Consider the following 16,627-nt stretch of genomic DNA (forward strand, 5'->3'; position numbering starts at 1 on the left):
CACTCCATTCAAGTCTAAATTTATGCAAACATAACTGGTTTTTTAATTGTCTTATTTGCTACAAATCCCAGAACACCACAAACTTGGCACGTTTTGCAGTGAAGAAACTAGAATTTTCTGCTGAAGGGATGAGTAATAGCTGGTTTGGATCCAGGTTAGGCAAACAGAGACTAAGGACCACTGCTATTTAAAGGCTGTTGGGCTGTGAATAAGGCAAAGTTTCAAACAAAGGCATGAACTGAACATCTTGCCTCTAGACTCTGGCAAAACTCGACTTTTGCTTACAACCACAGCAATGAGATTGAGAATCAAACGAGCAAGGGAAAGCAAATGCCCCTCCTGCTCATGGAAGCATCCTTTAGGAAGGACTCCTGTAGCCAAGAAGCCCCATCAGTGCAACTTACACCTCAGCCAGCTGATAATATTTAATTTCTCATAAACAAAAGCACAAGAGACTCTCCTGGCAGCATATCAATATGAAAACAACCAGTTACATTGCACCTATGCAACAAATTCATACTGGTGCATAGAGCCACATCCTAAACGGGCCAGGATTTAACTTGCTCTTGGATTTCCCTTAAGTGTGTTAGGAAAAAAATAATAAATTCAGGTAGCTTCCCACCAGTGGAAGGTTACTGCTACCTTCATTTGTGCAGTTCACAGATGGAAAACCGTTCTGTCAAATCTTATTTCAAAACAGTTACAGTAAAACAGTAACTAACAATGCCAGGCAATTCCGTTAGATTTCAAGGGGACAAAACAACAGAAATCATTTCCAGCTGGGCACTCCTGTAGGCTAGATCGCCTGCAAAGCATTTGTTTGCTGCTCTTCACACCAAATGGGTATTTTTTTCTGTATTGCCAATCATTGCATTATTCCTTAGCACAAGGGCTCTGCCCTTCAAAGCAAGGTCATACCTTAATACGATGGTCATCTCTGTCAGTTATGGTTGCCACTCTTATCAAGATGGGATTTCTTTTGTCTACAGCCTCCAACTTCATATTAACTTGAAATCCGTGAGCAGGACGCTGTAAGATAAGATTGTAAAGAGAATACTAAGAAGTGAAGGCAGTTGCAACCGGTCACCTTCTCTCAATAAAATGTAGTTAGTTTTTTATCTATTGTTTTGCCCCCATCTCATCTGGCAGACTATTTCAGAGGTTAAAATCAGAGTTTTCTAAGAAAATAAGCTGTCCATTTGTCAGCAGCCCAAAAGTACTCGAGAAGCCTGAGCTTCCCAGAGCAGAGCAGCATCTCAGCCAGAGTGAGAGCTCTTCTCTGACAGAATCAAAAAGCCCAAATACAACCACAAACTCCACTGACAAACAGACTGGACAGTCTGACAGTAAAACTGCTCAGCAGAGCAGAGATCACCCCTCACCTGACAAGGACACCAGCCAGCTTGCTGCTATCAAACACCTGCAGCACGTTGCTGTGGGACCTCTCCCTCTGCTACACAATGTGACATCCTTCCCAGCATCACATGCAGCCACCACTGCCTCAGCCTCTGGATATTAATTACCTTCATTTGGTGCAAGTGCTGGGAAACACACTTGGTTTCGTATCAGTGCAATGTAAATTCTCCCTCTGATGCTGTGACTTTGTCCTACCTGTAACCTGGCGTTTTGGGGCATCCCTCTTTCTACCCACTCCAAACCTCAAGTTTCTCTTTGGTCTTTTGAACTGGATGCAAGTCTTTCAGCCAGCTGGTAGACCAGAAGGCAGACAGCCTACACTGCTTTTAGTTTTAAGAGATTCTTACTGAGACAGCCAACACTGTCTGAGTACCTTGAGGAAGGAGTTGGAGAGCTAGAACAAAATGCTGCCCAGGAGATGAGTGAGGCTAATTGAGCCTTGCTGAAGGGCTGCTACCTTTTTGCAATGGCTTTTGGATGTTTATAAACTGACAGACCAAGACAGTAAGTTGAAATAGTGATGCTGACAACAGTTGTCTCCTGTTGTGTCTTTGGTTAGACAAGAAGGCAGAAACCCAGACACAAGATTTGCTGCATGTGCTAATGATCAGTGTCTCCACACTACGTATGTTAGCTCTTGAAAACTGTTAAAAACTAATTCAGTGAGAAACACCAGTTCTGTCTCTCAACTCATATTTTTATATACTGATTTCCTGTAATTGCTAGCTGGAAAAATAGTAATAATAATAATAATAAAATCAATAACTCTGCCATGTATTTGCACTTCAGACCAATCAAGCCAGAAAAATAACAAGATGCAATCTTGGAAAATTATTGTTATATTGTTACATTAACAGCTGCTGTATCAAGTGTCTTCTTTCACTTTTTTTTCTGTTTCTATTTCAAAAAACAGACTTGGATGCTAATTTATACTCTTGAGTTTCATGAGAGCCGGTCTACCATTCTCTCTCAGCCAGGCATCTGAAGGAACAAAGCAAAAGCTTCAGAAATTGATATAAAACAGGAAGAGTCAGACAAGGTGGCTGCATTCCCCCTTGGGGAGATGCTTCATTTCAGAAGAATCCAGAAGAGGGAGTACCCACATGAAAAAGGCCCCATGTACTGTGCAAAAGCCCTGTGATCTTCAGGTGACATTTCTCAACACTCTTTGGATTCTGGAATCTGAGGAAGCAGTGCTGGAATGACAGATTACTGAGGACTTCAGCCTGGCATTTCTAAGTAGGTTGCACTTCACTGTTTCCACTGTCACAAAGAGTTTTATTGTCTTTCCAAAACATTTGTCTCTACAACACTATTTCTGTTGTTTCTCTGTTAAGCAGAAGATTGGCTGCCTCATTCCTTCTCTCTTGTATTCCAGGCTCCTGTTTTCCAGCACTGTTGTGGCTTTATGATTCACGTGCTGTGCTCCATGACTGAGATGCAGCCTGTCCAACTGCAGAAAATCTAAATCCAAGGGATGTTATGGAGATCAATGCACTGCAGGTAACTCATGCTGTGGCCCTACAGTTCTCTAAAGAGGCAAAAGAGCCTCTTTACGTGACACCCACCATGCAGCCTACAGCATCTTCAAATGAATGCCTCCTGAAATCTAGCAATTATCAACTTTCTTTGGCTGGATTTTTACCTGCCTTACCTGGAGCCACCTTGATTGCTTTATCTTCTTCAGTCTCAAAGAGCTTGCCAACACAATATAAGGGAGGGAAGGAGGTATTAACCTGCAAGTCTAACTTTACCAAAAGAAATCAAGGGAAATGTCACAATGGCACAGAAAAACTTCTTAAACACACTGCAAGATTTAACAAGATGAATCAGCATGGAAGATGCTGCTAAGAAAAAAAAAAAAAAAAAACACCAAAACTTTGGAATTTATTTAAGTTGTTATTCTAAAACCTTTTGTTTTGTTTCTGCTCACAGTGAGCTCCCAGATAAACACACTGTAAGAAAATGATGCTCATGTTCCTATGGTTGAGAGATCTATCTTCAGATTTAGCCTGCAGGATGGTCTCATTCCACCTAGGAGTTAGGCAGAGATGCTCTGTCACCAGGTGGTATGCTTATTCCTGTAGAGGGCACAGATGGCTCCTTCCTAGAAGTACCAAGATTTTGTTTTGTTTTAGCAGCACAGACAATTTTAATCTCAGACTCAAAGTAGAAAACACACTTTCATCCTCTTGGCACAGTCATGGTGAACTGTCACAAAATAAAGCATCTAGAAAGAAAGGGAAGATAATGTGTTTCCCTTTCTCTCCTGAGCTAGGAAAATCAAAGAGATTCACCAACCAGCTTGAATGCTCTTGCTGGGGCTGCCTGCGAGTTGGTCTCTACCAAATATTTCTCCCATGAGAAGGCTTTGGGATCCTTGTATCCTGAAAAGCATGGAGAATTAACATTTAAGTAAGAGAACCCCACAGTTATTCTTACAAACAACAGAAAAGCTGCTATGTAACATATGGCTATAATGTTAATGGAGCACTTAAAAATGCATGGCATTGGAAAGTGATCTGTTTATTCATACACACTACTTATAGCACACACAACAGCACTGCAAGTTTCCCAAGCTTCTGCACAAAATTTTAATCCCAATCTGAAGAACCTGAAGAGTTTTTTTTTTCTGTACAGCTTAATCCATTCTTATTCTTCTGCAAAAGCTGGCAATTAAGAGCAGCCAGTCAGAGGATTCTGTGATGTGCAATGACATCACTAAACTCATTTTCTATTTTATTAACTATGCTATGTGTGAGTGCTTGTAGAAACTTCTTGTCTCTTCCCACCTATTCATCCATAGCTGAATAGAATTAGCAGTCTGGATGTGAAAGCTCTATCACCATTACCCACCTACCCAGGTACCTACATGGCTGTGCTTCTCTCTTCACCAGCAACTCCCAAATGACATTTAAGAAAGTGCTTTACCTTTTTTTTCCTCTTCTTCCCATTTCAGTATTTTTTAGCCTCAATATTGTCCCTTTAGGCGGGAGGGTCCAATCACTAATTGCATAGGACAGACTGCAAATTGCTGCACATAAATCTTTTAGCAGAGAAATGAGAATTGACTGCAGATTCTCTCAGGGGCACAGGCAATTGTGATGTGAGTAGTGGAGCTGTATACCACAGCCTTGGTGCACATTCCAGAAGCAGGAACAGATGTGATGCTGCTGAAGAGCTTATAACCCCTTTAACATCTGCAGTAAAAGGCACAAAGGCTAATTCTTCCACTGCAAAGGCAGCTTGTAGTGGTACCCACTTCACTAAACTTGATATGCTGTAAGTAATTACAGAATTTCTTGCTCCAAGGCTGTCAATCTAGCTAACAGCAGACATGATTTTTTAATTACTATTATTTTTAAGACAAATGAGAACTTCCATAGCCCTGAAAACAGCACTGATTTTCCTGCAGGCTCTGTCCTTTTTCATTTGCCCACATTCTCTACATTGACTGAATTCCAATGAAGCAGAAAGAGATGTGGCTCTAGTTGCTCCTTCATTTTCAGAAATTCTCTCATCATCTATAAAATCATGACACCGATTCCTCTTTTTTCCTGCTCACTTTGGAGGAAATTCTGAAAATAGCTCTAATTTCTTTCCCTCTGAAATAAAACTCAATTGCAAATTACCAAACCTTGTTCCTTTGCTTGAAAGAGCTGTAAAACAAACTACAGTGGCAAAAAGTATGAACAATAACTCTGTTCAATCAGCAAAGAAAAGAGTCAACCTGTAACTTGCAAACATATAATTATGTGGAAGATAAAGCCTGCAGGTTTTTTGGCTGAGGGAGGAAATGTCTCACTTTCAACATACCAGGTGGTGTTGTCAGTGGGGTTCCAGTTTCTTGGCAGTAGCCAACAGGACGAATATATGGGCTGCTAGATTCACACCTGAATCAAAGAGGAAAAGTTGGCACAAGTCAATTTTAAAGCAGAAAGAAAAGCAGAATTTCAAATGCTCTCTGATACGCCTTTGCTAGGGGAGCAGATGCTTTCAGTGGGTGTGATCATGATGTAAAAGGCAAGCATTGCCTTGTTAGAATTTATACACCTAAGTTATCAAGGTATTCAAGCTGCTCCAGAAGATGTCTGCTGCTTTCAAATACAGCAACAACAATAAAATAGCTCCAACCCCCACACAGACCACACAAACCACAGTTCAGCCTGGACATAAATCATCCAAGTTAAAATACAAAGGAAGCAAGCAAAAGAAAAATCAAACACTTGTCCCTAACTGAAACACAACTACTGTGCAAGAAGGGGCAATGACTTCAAATGTCCTAACAAGAACTGCACGAGCCATTATTTCCAACTGAAACCTACCGGTGGTTTGCCTGGTTCCCAATTTTATTGCAAATATAGACACTCTGAGGCCCTGAAGGAGGGGATGGGTCCATTTGAGACAGCCCCTTTAGTCACAAACTGTGTTTTCAGTCAATTGCTACTTTGAAGCTTTGTTTGCTTGTGTTTCCTATTAAAATGTTCCAATTCCAAACAAAACAAGACATGGAAACAAAGCTTCACAGACTAAAGTGATAAAAGAACTAGATCTAATGTTCTGCAAATAGAAACAGCAGTGCTACAAGGTTCTGGATGATATCTTTTTGGCAAAGAAAGAAAAAACCAACTTGGCACCTATTCTGAAGAACAGAACAAAACAAAAACAAATAAAAGGAGGTGGGGGAGAAAATACAGAGCACTGATGGAGTCAGTGCTACGTAGATAAGCACATGCCTTGTGTTGCTTTCACAGGCAAATTCAAAGACAGTTTCTCCATTCATGTGGGCTGGAAATCACAGGCCAAAGAGAGAGTATGTTCCCTAGATTAATATTTTACCTGGCCCCAGCATGCAGGGCAGGGATTGAGATTCCCAGATGCAGAAGAACTGCAGTGCAGGTCAGGATTTAAAAGCTTAAATGCTGGCAATCACTTCTATTTTCAAAATGCCTTAACTAAACTCTGCTGAAGCAAATGGGAAGATTTTTACTGATTTCAGTACTGCTTCCAAATGTAAGTTTGCCAACTTCCATTACTAGTTCTGGAGGTTGACACTAATCAGAAGGGTTTGTCCAGTGGAGCAGCTTGTTCTTCCTTTAGTTCTCCAAAGGATAACATGAGCCTGACTCCAAGTCAACAGCTGCATTACCCTGAACACTGCACTGGCAGTTCAAGCTAGTCTCACTGATTCTGCACTGAACCAACTAAAGTCATCAAACAGAAAGAGAAACTACTATGCCACTTTGTCATAGCCCCCCAAATTATTCAGATATTTGAAAACTGATTTAAGATCCTGACTTCAGTGACTACGTTTAAAATATTAGATATCCCCCTCAGTGAAAGAGTGAAATAAACTGCAGTAATGCTTGCAGACATACAACAGAAAAAGATTCTCTGTACCAGTAGTCGTAAGTCTCATCCCAGTTATCAAAATGAATTAGCAGGCGATTATCCACCATGTCACTGATGGTTGCAACACACATCAGTGATGGATGCTTCTTGTCCACTGCCTCTAGTTTCATTCCCAGACGAAAACCAGATGGCGTGACAGGCTAAGGAACAGGACAGCAGGAAAAAGAAATCAGTCATAGTCTAGGTTAGGCCATTTAAACTACTGCTGTAAAGTTGTTAGTTGCAGGTTATAACCTCAAACCCCACCGACCAAAACTCAGGCCATTAGCAAGAGGTCTACAGATTAGACTTCCACGTGTTTTGGCAGGAATTGTCACTTTTAAAAAAGGGCTGCGCAGCCTGAATAACAGAATCTGCAGGTACACAACAATGCAAACTGAAAGGCTATGATGCACAATCTCGTGCTGCTAAGTATTGGCTAAGGCTTAGCATGAGCACTGCAAGTCCTCTGCTATTGGTATAAAAAATAGAGAGTCTTCACAAGCAGAGCTGTATGGTTAAGTTCAGATCCCTCTGCAGTCAGTGCTCTGTCCATCAGGAGCACTGAATCCATGGGATTGGGGACTTTGTGTCATTAGAGTACCACAAAATGGGAAACTGTGTTATACAGAAACTGAGGCTAACAACCAGAAAGAAAACAACAGTGGGTGAGGGATGAAAAATACTCAAGATCCATTGCCTCATAATGAATCCCAGGGTGCACATGAGCATGCTGCTGGAAACCAGAAATTATTTTAGAAATGATTAAATTAGACAAAAGCGACACAAATATCTTGACTGTAGGGACACAGCAAGTCCATTGCAATATATTTAACAAATGGTGGAATAAATCTTTTCCTCCAGTGCTAAGGAAGAAGGGAAATACAATTTCTCTGTCTGGACAGCCAGTGACTATGGGAAGGAAGAAAAACTGTACTAGTTTCCCATCTTACAAATAAATCACAGCAGGAAATAGCTTGGATCTGACTGCTCTGTGGCCTCTGACATGAGCATATTAAAAACACGTAAATATTCTGGTCAAAACTCGCTTAGCATCAGACCTGTTTGGAAACACCTTGTATTCAATATAATCACTTACAGTGCTGAGGGTCTTAAAAAGGCTTTTCGGAGCTGCTTGAGCTTTGCAGTTCTTCAGATAGGAAGTCCAATTAAATTCTCCCTCCTTGAAACCTAGAAAGAGAGATAAAAAGATTGTTTTACACAGCCCTGTTACATTCAGATTGTTTTTTCAGAAGTGGAAATTACTTAGGAAGGATATGAACTCTGCATGATAACTGCTCTTCTACAATCTTCAGGGGTTATGCATTTCAGCTAAAACATCCCTCTCTCTTTCAGTACAGTGTCCAATCATTGATCTCAACCTTCAAATGATTCCAGGAAATGGAATGTAGGAAAGGAAGTTCTGAACCCTAACGAAACTCCTTGCTTTACACATCCAGGAGTTTCTAATCCAACCAACAACGTCAATCTTTGGGAACATCAAAACAAACACAGCCAGGACAAAGAGCTCTCAGTACAGTTTATGCCTTCTTGTACACGGCTATATTATACTCAAACCTTTAGGAGGGAGCAGCTTATGACTTGTTTTTTCACACCAGCCAACAGGATGGATGTCTGAGGAGTCAGCATTAACCCAGAAGTCATAGCACTCCGGATAGCCATCAAAATGTAATCGCATTCTGTATCCTTGTACCTGTGAGCAGGGGAGTTCTGATTATCACACATGGTCACACAGAACTTAAAGAAAAACACTCATAAAATGCTCCTCCCGTACTTGGATTTATATCTAAGATCTGGTTTTATTTTCCCTCGTCTCCATCTCCCACTTTCCATGCTCCTCCTTCTTCGCTTCCAACTGTAGGTGATAAAACTGGCCAGTGCAGCTGCAGTGCCCTCATATTGCACACAACGAACATCCTGTGCTGCAACGTCCTGCATGCAAATGCAGCAGAACACTCACGTCCATCCAGCTCAATTCCATGAAATGTGTTGAAGAAGCATGAAAGCATTTCAGCTTGCTTATATTTAATAAGTCTTAGGGCCAAAATGCATTGCTTTTTTTCACAGTCATTCGTTTTATGGAATGAATAGGTGTGTTACCATTATGAATTACAGCTGCACAAATCTGACAGTAGGATTCCATATACAGATTCTTAATCACATTATTCCTTCAGTATCTGAAATCCTCCTAATCATTAATGAACTAAAATAATATTCTTATATCTTTTAACAAAAATACCATAAATGTAAACAGGATTTTTGGAATCAAAGATAGGAGTATCAACTACCTCTGCCACTGTAAGAACACAGAATCGAGAGGGATGCTCAGGATCCAGCCCTTCTAATTTCATTCCAACTTTAAATCCGTTCCGGCCTTGTGGGAATGACTGAGACTGTGAGAGGGAGGAAAGAAAGGAGAAACTTTTGAATTCCTGAAGAGAAAAAGCTGTAGCACAGCAGTCAGATACACCTCAGGGTTTGAATTTACAGCTCCGAGTGGCAAATTCTACCCCTAAATGATAGCTGCTTTAACAGACAAGCAGAGGTACAGAGATCAGTAATGGCACGTTCACCGTATTTCAGGTTCACTTGTTATCCTAATTCACCTCTGAAAAACACTGAACCACGAGTCTGTTGCATTTAACTGGGAACAAATCTTTCAGCAGACACAGAAATGAGCTCTATTCAAACACAAAAGATCTCCCTTCATAGCCCAGTGTAGGAGGGCTGGCAGAAACAAATAGAGAGGAAAGCTCCAATCATTCTGCCTGTGTCAGCACGAGGTCAGCAGGATGGATTTTCCCAAAAGGTAACTTCTCATCTTCAAACAGCAGAAGGGATAAAGCATGTTTAATCTGGAGCCCATTCACACAGCCATTCCAAAAAACGTTTGTGGTTTTCATTTATTTGCAAACTTAATCCAAATTAAACATTTGGAGTATAGTACAGGCTGAAGAATTTTAACCAGAATTGCAAATAGCTTACTGGATCCAACAGAGTACCAGACTTTCCTTCTCACCTCACCCTGCAGGCTGCAAACAGCCCTTGACTTTTACAGGATTCACTCAGAGTTGAACTTCAAATTCAGGCTGGAGCTCAGGAATGCAGAAGCAGCTTCACCATGCCTAAATTAACAGCCATATTCTCTCAGTTTCAGTGGATCTTCCACAACTTCCACCTTCCCTTGTATTTTATCTCTAACATTCACGACTTGACTTACAATTCCCTACACAGGAAGGCTGGGAAGGCTGCTGTACAGCCACGGATGAAACACAGGACATATGGAAGACATTAAGCTGTTCCTCTCCAGCATTACTTAGAGCTTGCCTAACAACTGACCTATTCGGAGCTACCCAAAGCAGCCTGAAACAGTCACTGTTTATTTGTGAGTGGGATTCAATCTCTATTTTTTAAAGTGCTGCTTTTGGATGAGGCTCTCAGGGTGGATGTCACTTTCCACAGCACCTCAGGGCTGGAAACAACTGGGTTTTACAGCCTGCTTGCACCAAAACAGCTAATAAACCTAACTGCTGGTTTGAGGACAGTCTGCAGTTCTGCATCCATGGAGTTAGTGATTCCGTGAGATTGCCTGAGAAAAACACAGCAAGATCTGAAAAAAGCTTCCAACCTCTCTGAACAGCTTGAGGGGAGCAGCTGGCATCCGTTCCTCTTCTAAGTAGGAAATCCAGTTCCACACCTTCTTCTTTGCAGGAACAACTGAGCAATCAAAAACAGAAACAAAAATGAATGTTTCTCTCAGGTGCTTCCCGTTCTGCCCTCTCTTCTCTTTCTCCTCCCATTCCTGCAAGTTTTAAAGCACCTGGAGCATCTCCTGGCTGCTCCAGTGCTGAATTACTCTTAAGAGGAGGCAGCTCCGAGTTCAGCCCAGCCACACGCACAGCAGTGCTGTGCCTTGCTGTGCCCCTGAGGAGGCAGTGTGACCCAACTTTTTGAGGAAACGTACAGATTCCAGCAGCAGGACAAACCGTGCTCGTTTCTCATTAACCGAAATTGATGGCATCACAGGTCAAAGAAGTTGTGGCCCCCGGATTGCTGGCAAGCTGCCCGCGGAGAGCTGTCATGATAATATTTTGACAAAGATATAACGGTGTAAAATTGTGGGAAATACTTCCTTCTCCTGATATTTTACAGAGAAAGAAGGGACTGGGTAGGAACTAAAGGACAGCACAAATGGGAATGTGTAACTGCGTCTAATGTGAACCTTAAACAAAACAAATGAAAAAGCAAGTGAATTTGTGTTCACTCAATTTTTTTAATGTATAGGTACATGAATATATGTGTTTATAGCCTGCTAATAGCACAGTGCATCTACTGGAGAGGCAGCTGTCAGTACACAGATGATGAAGACAACGTGGACATGTGCTTGGATTCATTCTAGTAGGACCATGGTTGTCCACACAAAATTATGCTTTGAGTGCATATTAAAAATCTCCCCCCAGTTTACACTAGCTCCTTTAAGGTAGGTAATAAATTTATCCCAAGGTCTATAATCAACCCCACGTTGTTTACAAGTCATTTGCTGTTGGGCATTTGCTGCGTGTGGCTCTGAAGCTCTCTAAAGTCAATGGAGGAGGGATTCTTATCAGCTTCAGCAAGCTCTGCATCCGGGCTGTTCTCCTTCCAGATCCTCTGTGCTGTGCCCACCATGCAGGCAAACCTCGTGTATTCCTGCTAATACATCTCAGGAGACTGACTGTGGTAAGAGGGTTATGTGCCTCATAAGCTACTCTGCATGTGGAATGAGCTCTACTGTCCTCTTCTGTTTACTACTATTCATTTTATAATAGCTAGTAAAAAAAATAATAATCTATAAACATTAAAGAAAAGAGACTATGAGCTTAGCTCACCTTGTTTTATTGGTTTACTGTTTCTGCGGCTTTTCATATTATTTGATTTATTCTTCTCCTAGACACAGATATGTTAAAAAAAAGTTTAGCAATATTGTTGTTTCCTCCCTCTTTGATCATCTCACAATGCATGTACAATAAGGATGTTACATGGATCTAACAGGAGTATTAGCTAGCATCATTTCCCTTTGAATAACTCTGCAAGAACATTAGTAGGGCCTGTTACACACATCACTTTGATCCTGCAGCATCCCAAAATGCTTTACAAGTTATTCCATGTGGTACTAAAGTTCATTTCAATATGGCCACTGAAGAGCAGTAGAGGCCCACAGTCTCCATTAGGAAATTAAGGATTTGCTTTCTGCAATGCAGGATTTACTGCTCATGTAAGCAACCTTACTGCGATGCTCCATTTTCCTTTTGCTTTCTGATGTTCTTATGTCCATCTATGCCAGGGAATGGATAGGGGAAAAACCAACAAAGCACTTAGAAAGCCCTGAAATTCAGAAGCAGAAGCTTCAAGTAATTACCATCATAGATGAACACCCCGAAACAGGTTTCCTTGCGTCACTCTTGGAGCCAAACTGCCATTCATAGCTGTATGAAGTTTTCAAACCCATGTGAATTCACCCAGGGTTGTTATTTCTCAGAGTGAACCCCAAAGGGCAACATGTGAAATGCAAAGCTGCCTCCCAAAACACGCCCCAGACGAAACAGAGGTACCATTTCAAATGATGAAGAGGAGAAAAGGAAGAGACAGAAGTCAAATACTTCTGCAATGTGTGTACTTCGAAAACTCTTAGGCACATCAAAGAGAAAGCTAAGCAATAAGATGAGTTAAACTGTTCATGAGATCAGAAATTGCAGTTTGCATTACCAACAAGCACCTACTCCAGTGGCTCTGCATTAGAAAAACAAGTGCAATACACAAGTACAGATGTAATGGTTCAGGCCTGAAATTACATGCATGGTAGCAGAGAGCAGACTTGCACAAAGAAAGGCCCCTAAAAGGAGTACAATGCTTAATGAAAGTTAAGATCACATCACAACTGAAGTACTGTTCAGATGCCATTAATACCTGCTTCTAGTGGTTGTGCACACAAGGACATAATAATAGAAATCTGGACACCAGTCCTCAGCCTCACATAGCATTCCTCAACTGTAATTAGGCATAATATTTTGGGGGTATGTATTTTAATTACGGTGAAGTGTGCTCAGTGCACACGGCTGTAAGCAGAACTATGTTCAGGTACGGTGAAATCTGGACTTCACGTGAGCTGCTCACCAACAGTGACTCCTCTCACTTCAGAGCTGAGCAGTGACCCAGCCCCTTCTCATAGGTACAAAACAACTTCCCTTGGTTCAGCTGTCACCATGCAGTGAGATGTAAGCCACAGCATTGCACTTCACACTTCTCCTCAAACAAAAGACAGGCAGCTTCATTTACCTCATCCTCATATGCATTTTCCTCATCATCCTCAGACTCCAAAAGCAATCTTCTCTTTCTTCTGAGTCGTTTCGCAGGTCTGTCAGCCTCATTTACCTGACAGCCAATGCTGGCATTAAGATTTCTACCATTTCCCCTGTTTCTGCAACCATCTGGAATTTCTTTGGTATCACTAAATGTTCAAAATTGAAAACAAAATCACATTAAAAGCCCGGCAGTATTCTTGTGGTATCCCCACTGCCTCTGTACCTCTTTGGCAGAACGAGGTTCATTTACCTGTCCCTGTGATGCTGTGAGCCTGTTTGAGCACAAAACTTCCCATTCTCAAAGCAATCCATTTGCTTGCAAGTCGGGAAATCAGAACAGGGCACGTCGTCTTTGGGCACTACAGGAGCAGAGAAAAATAAAACTATTAAAGGAAATTGTTAAAACCATGCATTTGAAACACTTTCATGCAAGGAGTTCTGTCAAAGTCCTTTACAAACTCTCATTAAGTGAACCTCAGAATGCGTTGGGAGGGAAGTAATTATTATCAGTATACAAATAGGGTGTACCACCTCATTAAAGACAAACTACTTTTATCTGTAATATTTTAATTTTGGAGAAGCTCTACCCTATCACAGAATCACAGAATGGCCCAGGTTGGAAGGGACCTCAAGGATCACGAAGCTCCAACCCCCTGCCACATGCAGGGCCACCAACCTCCACCTTTAACACCAGCCCAGGCTGCCCAGGGCCCCATCCAACCTGGCCTTGAACACCTCCAGGGATGGACGGGGCATCCACAGCCTCTCTGGGCAGCTGTTCCAGCACCTCACCACTCTCTCTGTAAAGAACTTCCCCTGACATCCAACCTCAATCTCCCCTCCCTCCACTCCAAAGCATTTCCCCTTGTCCTGCTGTTATCTCCCCTTTCCAAGAGTTGATTCCCCTCCTGTCTGTAGGCTCCCTTTAGGTACTGAAGGCTGCACTGAGGTCACCCCGCAGCTTCTTTTCTCCACGCTGAACAAGCCCAGCTCCCTCAGCCTGTCTTCGTAGGGGAGGTGCTCCAGCCCCCTGATCATCTTGGTGGCTCCTCTGGACCCCCTCCAACAGCTCCCTGTCTTTTTTGTACTGGGGGCTCCAGACCTGGATGCAGTGCTGCAGATGGGCCTCACAAAGCAGAGCAGATGGTGACAATCACCCCCCTGTCCCTGCTGGCCACCCCTTTTTTGATGGAGCCCCTGTGTCAAAGTATTAAGTAAGAATATAATCTCAAGGCTATAAACAGGACAGGATTCCCGTTTCCTAGTAACCCTCTAACTTGAAACGTGCAAGGCCAACAGTGCTTGAAGAGTTCTGCCCAAAGAGTCACACTGGCAGATTAAAAGGATGTGAAGAATTCTTGGTGCTGAGGTGACCACAGATGAGCTGGTTCTTTGCCTGATGGATTGCTGCTGCCTCAGCACTGGCAGGGGAGGAAGACTACAGCCAGACAGCAGGAGCACAAGAATGCCTTAAGGGAACCTACAGAGCTTACGGTGAGTCCTGAGATGAGAGAAACAGCAGGGAAAATGGGTACAAAGCCCTCGTACCAGAGAAAAGAAATAGTTCCATGACAATAGTTGGGAAAGCCAACTGGTAGAAACTTGTCCAGGCAAGCAACAAGAGGAGAGTGCTCTCTTCTACAGAAGAAATTCCCTCCATGGGTGTGCATGATTTCAAGGATGCAGCCCTGCCTTGATCAGTGATTCAGCACTGGATTGCTTTGGCACATTCACAAGGTAGCCCTGCCAAAAGAATGAGTAATTTGGTCATAGGAAACGAGGGATTGAGGTGAGGGAGACTGCCCAGAATAACTGAGAGGTCTGGAATGAAAAAGCTGAGAGGTTGGCATAGAAGTGTTCCATTTTGTGTTGCTGGTTTCTGGAAAACAAGAAGAGTTTTGCAAAGACCAATCTGAGATATTTGTTGATCATTACGTTGATGCATGTCTAGGAACATGCTTAGATTGTCCTGTTAGAACTCTGTTTCCCCTAATTTAGATTGCAGCAGCCTTGGAAATGTTGAAACTGTAGCAGCTAACAGTATCTATAGCAGGAGTCAGGTTAGACTCAACTCTCTAGGAGTTCTAGCAAAGCTAACACAGTGGGGATTAATTAATTAAGGGACACGAATCCCAATTAGCACAGCACTGTGTCACGTACTCACACTCCACTTGCAGGTGGAGGAATGACACTGGAAGCTCCCATTGCCCCCAGGGGTGATCAATGAAGGCACATCTGTACTAGTGCATCAAACTGTTCAGTTTAATACAAATGCAGACCCAACTAACAGCTGTCAGGACAAGGACATCACCCACACGAAGGACAAACATCGATGCCACTGATGATCTGCTGCCCTGGCAAGAAGGAGCTCCATCTTCTCAGCATCACCCGAGGATTTAAGCTTAAACTCAGTGGCAGTGGGATGTTTGACCAAGCTGACAAACCCAGCCCACATCATTTCTATAACCACACTTACCTTCCACATAGGAGAGCACAATGCAGGAGCCAGGTAGTGTTATGACTGTGCAGCAATTACATTCACTTTAAATACTTCTAATATATTCAAAATAGACAGTGACTCACTGCACACGCTGTGTCAGGGAGCACAGCGCTGCTGAAACACACATTTCAGTTCTGTTTCTAGAAGCTTTTTCAGGAACTGTATATTCTATCTCACAGCCAAAAGCTCACCTTCCAAAGCAGTGCTAAAGGCAGCGGGAGCGTTGATAGCAGCAGGAGCAAAGCTGGCTGGACTGGCATTTATTGCTGAGGCTGAAAGAGTTTCTAAGGCTTCTGCTTTTTCTGCTTCTACTTCAGTAATGATTTCTAGCATTCCAAACTCATTTAAAAAGTACTGCAGGTAACAGAAGAATGAGCAGTAGAAAATAAGTTAGGAAAGGGAAGAGGAAGGAATAGGATTCCCTGAGAAGCAGTGAGGTATGAGACAAAAAGAAATGGCTCTATGTAACGTACAAAAGCAGCAAAAATAACTAACGACAAAAACAAGAAACACCAAATAACTTCCTCAAAATGCCAGCAACGGGCTCCCAAAAATCCCAACAGTGCATTTCATTGCCAAAGGAAGCCATGTTAGTTCTACCTGCTTTGGATGCGTTCCCTCTTTTAAAAGCCAGACTTGGGACAAAAGCACCAGAATAAATACCTGCAGAAAACCAATTTAATGCAAACCTCTGTTCTGATGCTTCAAACCTAGCAAAGCACAATCACATTTAGAGCAAATTCCCCCAGATCTCCACGTAGGCAGGAATCACCCAGCTGTTAAAAGTCCCGTTGCAATGGGGAACGCAGACCTTGGAGCAACAGAATGCAGTGAGCTGCAGGGGCTGGGGGCACAACTGGGCAACGTGAGCTTCCCACAAGAGCAGAGGGACGTGGGGAGATGCAAAGGCACTGCTGCTGGACAACAGAAGGCACGAAGAGACAGCGAGCAGCTCTTC

The 16,627-nt window shown here is 42.5% G+C and overlaps 1 protein-coding gene across 5 annotated transcripts in view; it reads right to left on the reverse strand.

The window, feature by feature from the left end:
- LOC100550717 (lethal(3)malignant brain tumor-like protein 4) overlaps positions 1 to 16,627 on the reverse strand; it is a 37,636-nt gene that overhangs the window by 16,537 nt on the left and 4,472 nt on the right. For 3 of the 5 annotated variants that reach the window (XM_019622825.2, XM_010723389.3, XM_019622826.2), the window contains exons 3-14: positions 15,861 to 16,023; positions 13,420 to 13,528; positions 13,144 to 13,315; positions 11,697 to 11,754; positions 10,457 to 10,545; positions 9,117 to 9,221; positions 8,386 to 8,521; positions 7,907 to 7,998; positions 6,817 to 6,968; positions 5,233 to 5,309; positions 3,718 to 3,803; positions 919 to 1,029 (exon numbers count right to left, since the gene is read on the reverse strand). In XM_019622825.2, coding sequence (XP_019478370.1) covers positions 919 to 1,029; positions 3,718 to 3,803; positions 5,233 to 5,309; positions 6,817 to 6,968; positions 7,907 to 7,998; positions 8,386 to 8,521; positions 9,117 to 9,221; positions 10,457 to 10,545; positions 11,697 to 11,754; positions 13,144 to 13,315; positions 13,420 to 13,528; positions 15,861 to 16,023 — 1,350 coding nt within the window. Of the gene's footprint in view, positions 1 to 918; positions 1,030 to 3,717; positions 3,804 to 5,232; positions 5,310 to 6,816; positions 6,969 to 7,906; positions 7,999 to 8,385; positions 8,522 to 9,116; positions 9,222 to 10,456; positions 10,546 to 11,696; positions 11,755 to 13,143; positions 13,316 to 13,419; positions 13,529 to 14,717; positions 14,902 to 15,860; positions 16,024 to 16,627 lie in introns of those variants that run through there. The other 2 variants (XM_010723391.3, XM_010723392.3) reach the window with 2 other exon arrangements.

This window comes from Meleagris gallopavo, chromosome 25, assembly GCF_000146605.3.
Source record: "Meleagris gallopavo isolate NT-WF06-2002-E0010 breed Aviagen turkey brand Nicholas breeding stock chromosome 25, Turkey_5.1, whole genome shotgun sequence".
Taxonomy (NCBI): Eukaryota; Metazoa; Chordata; class Aves; order Galliformes; family Phasianidae; genus Meleagris; species Meleagris gallopavo.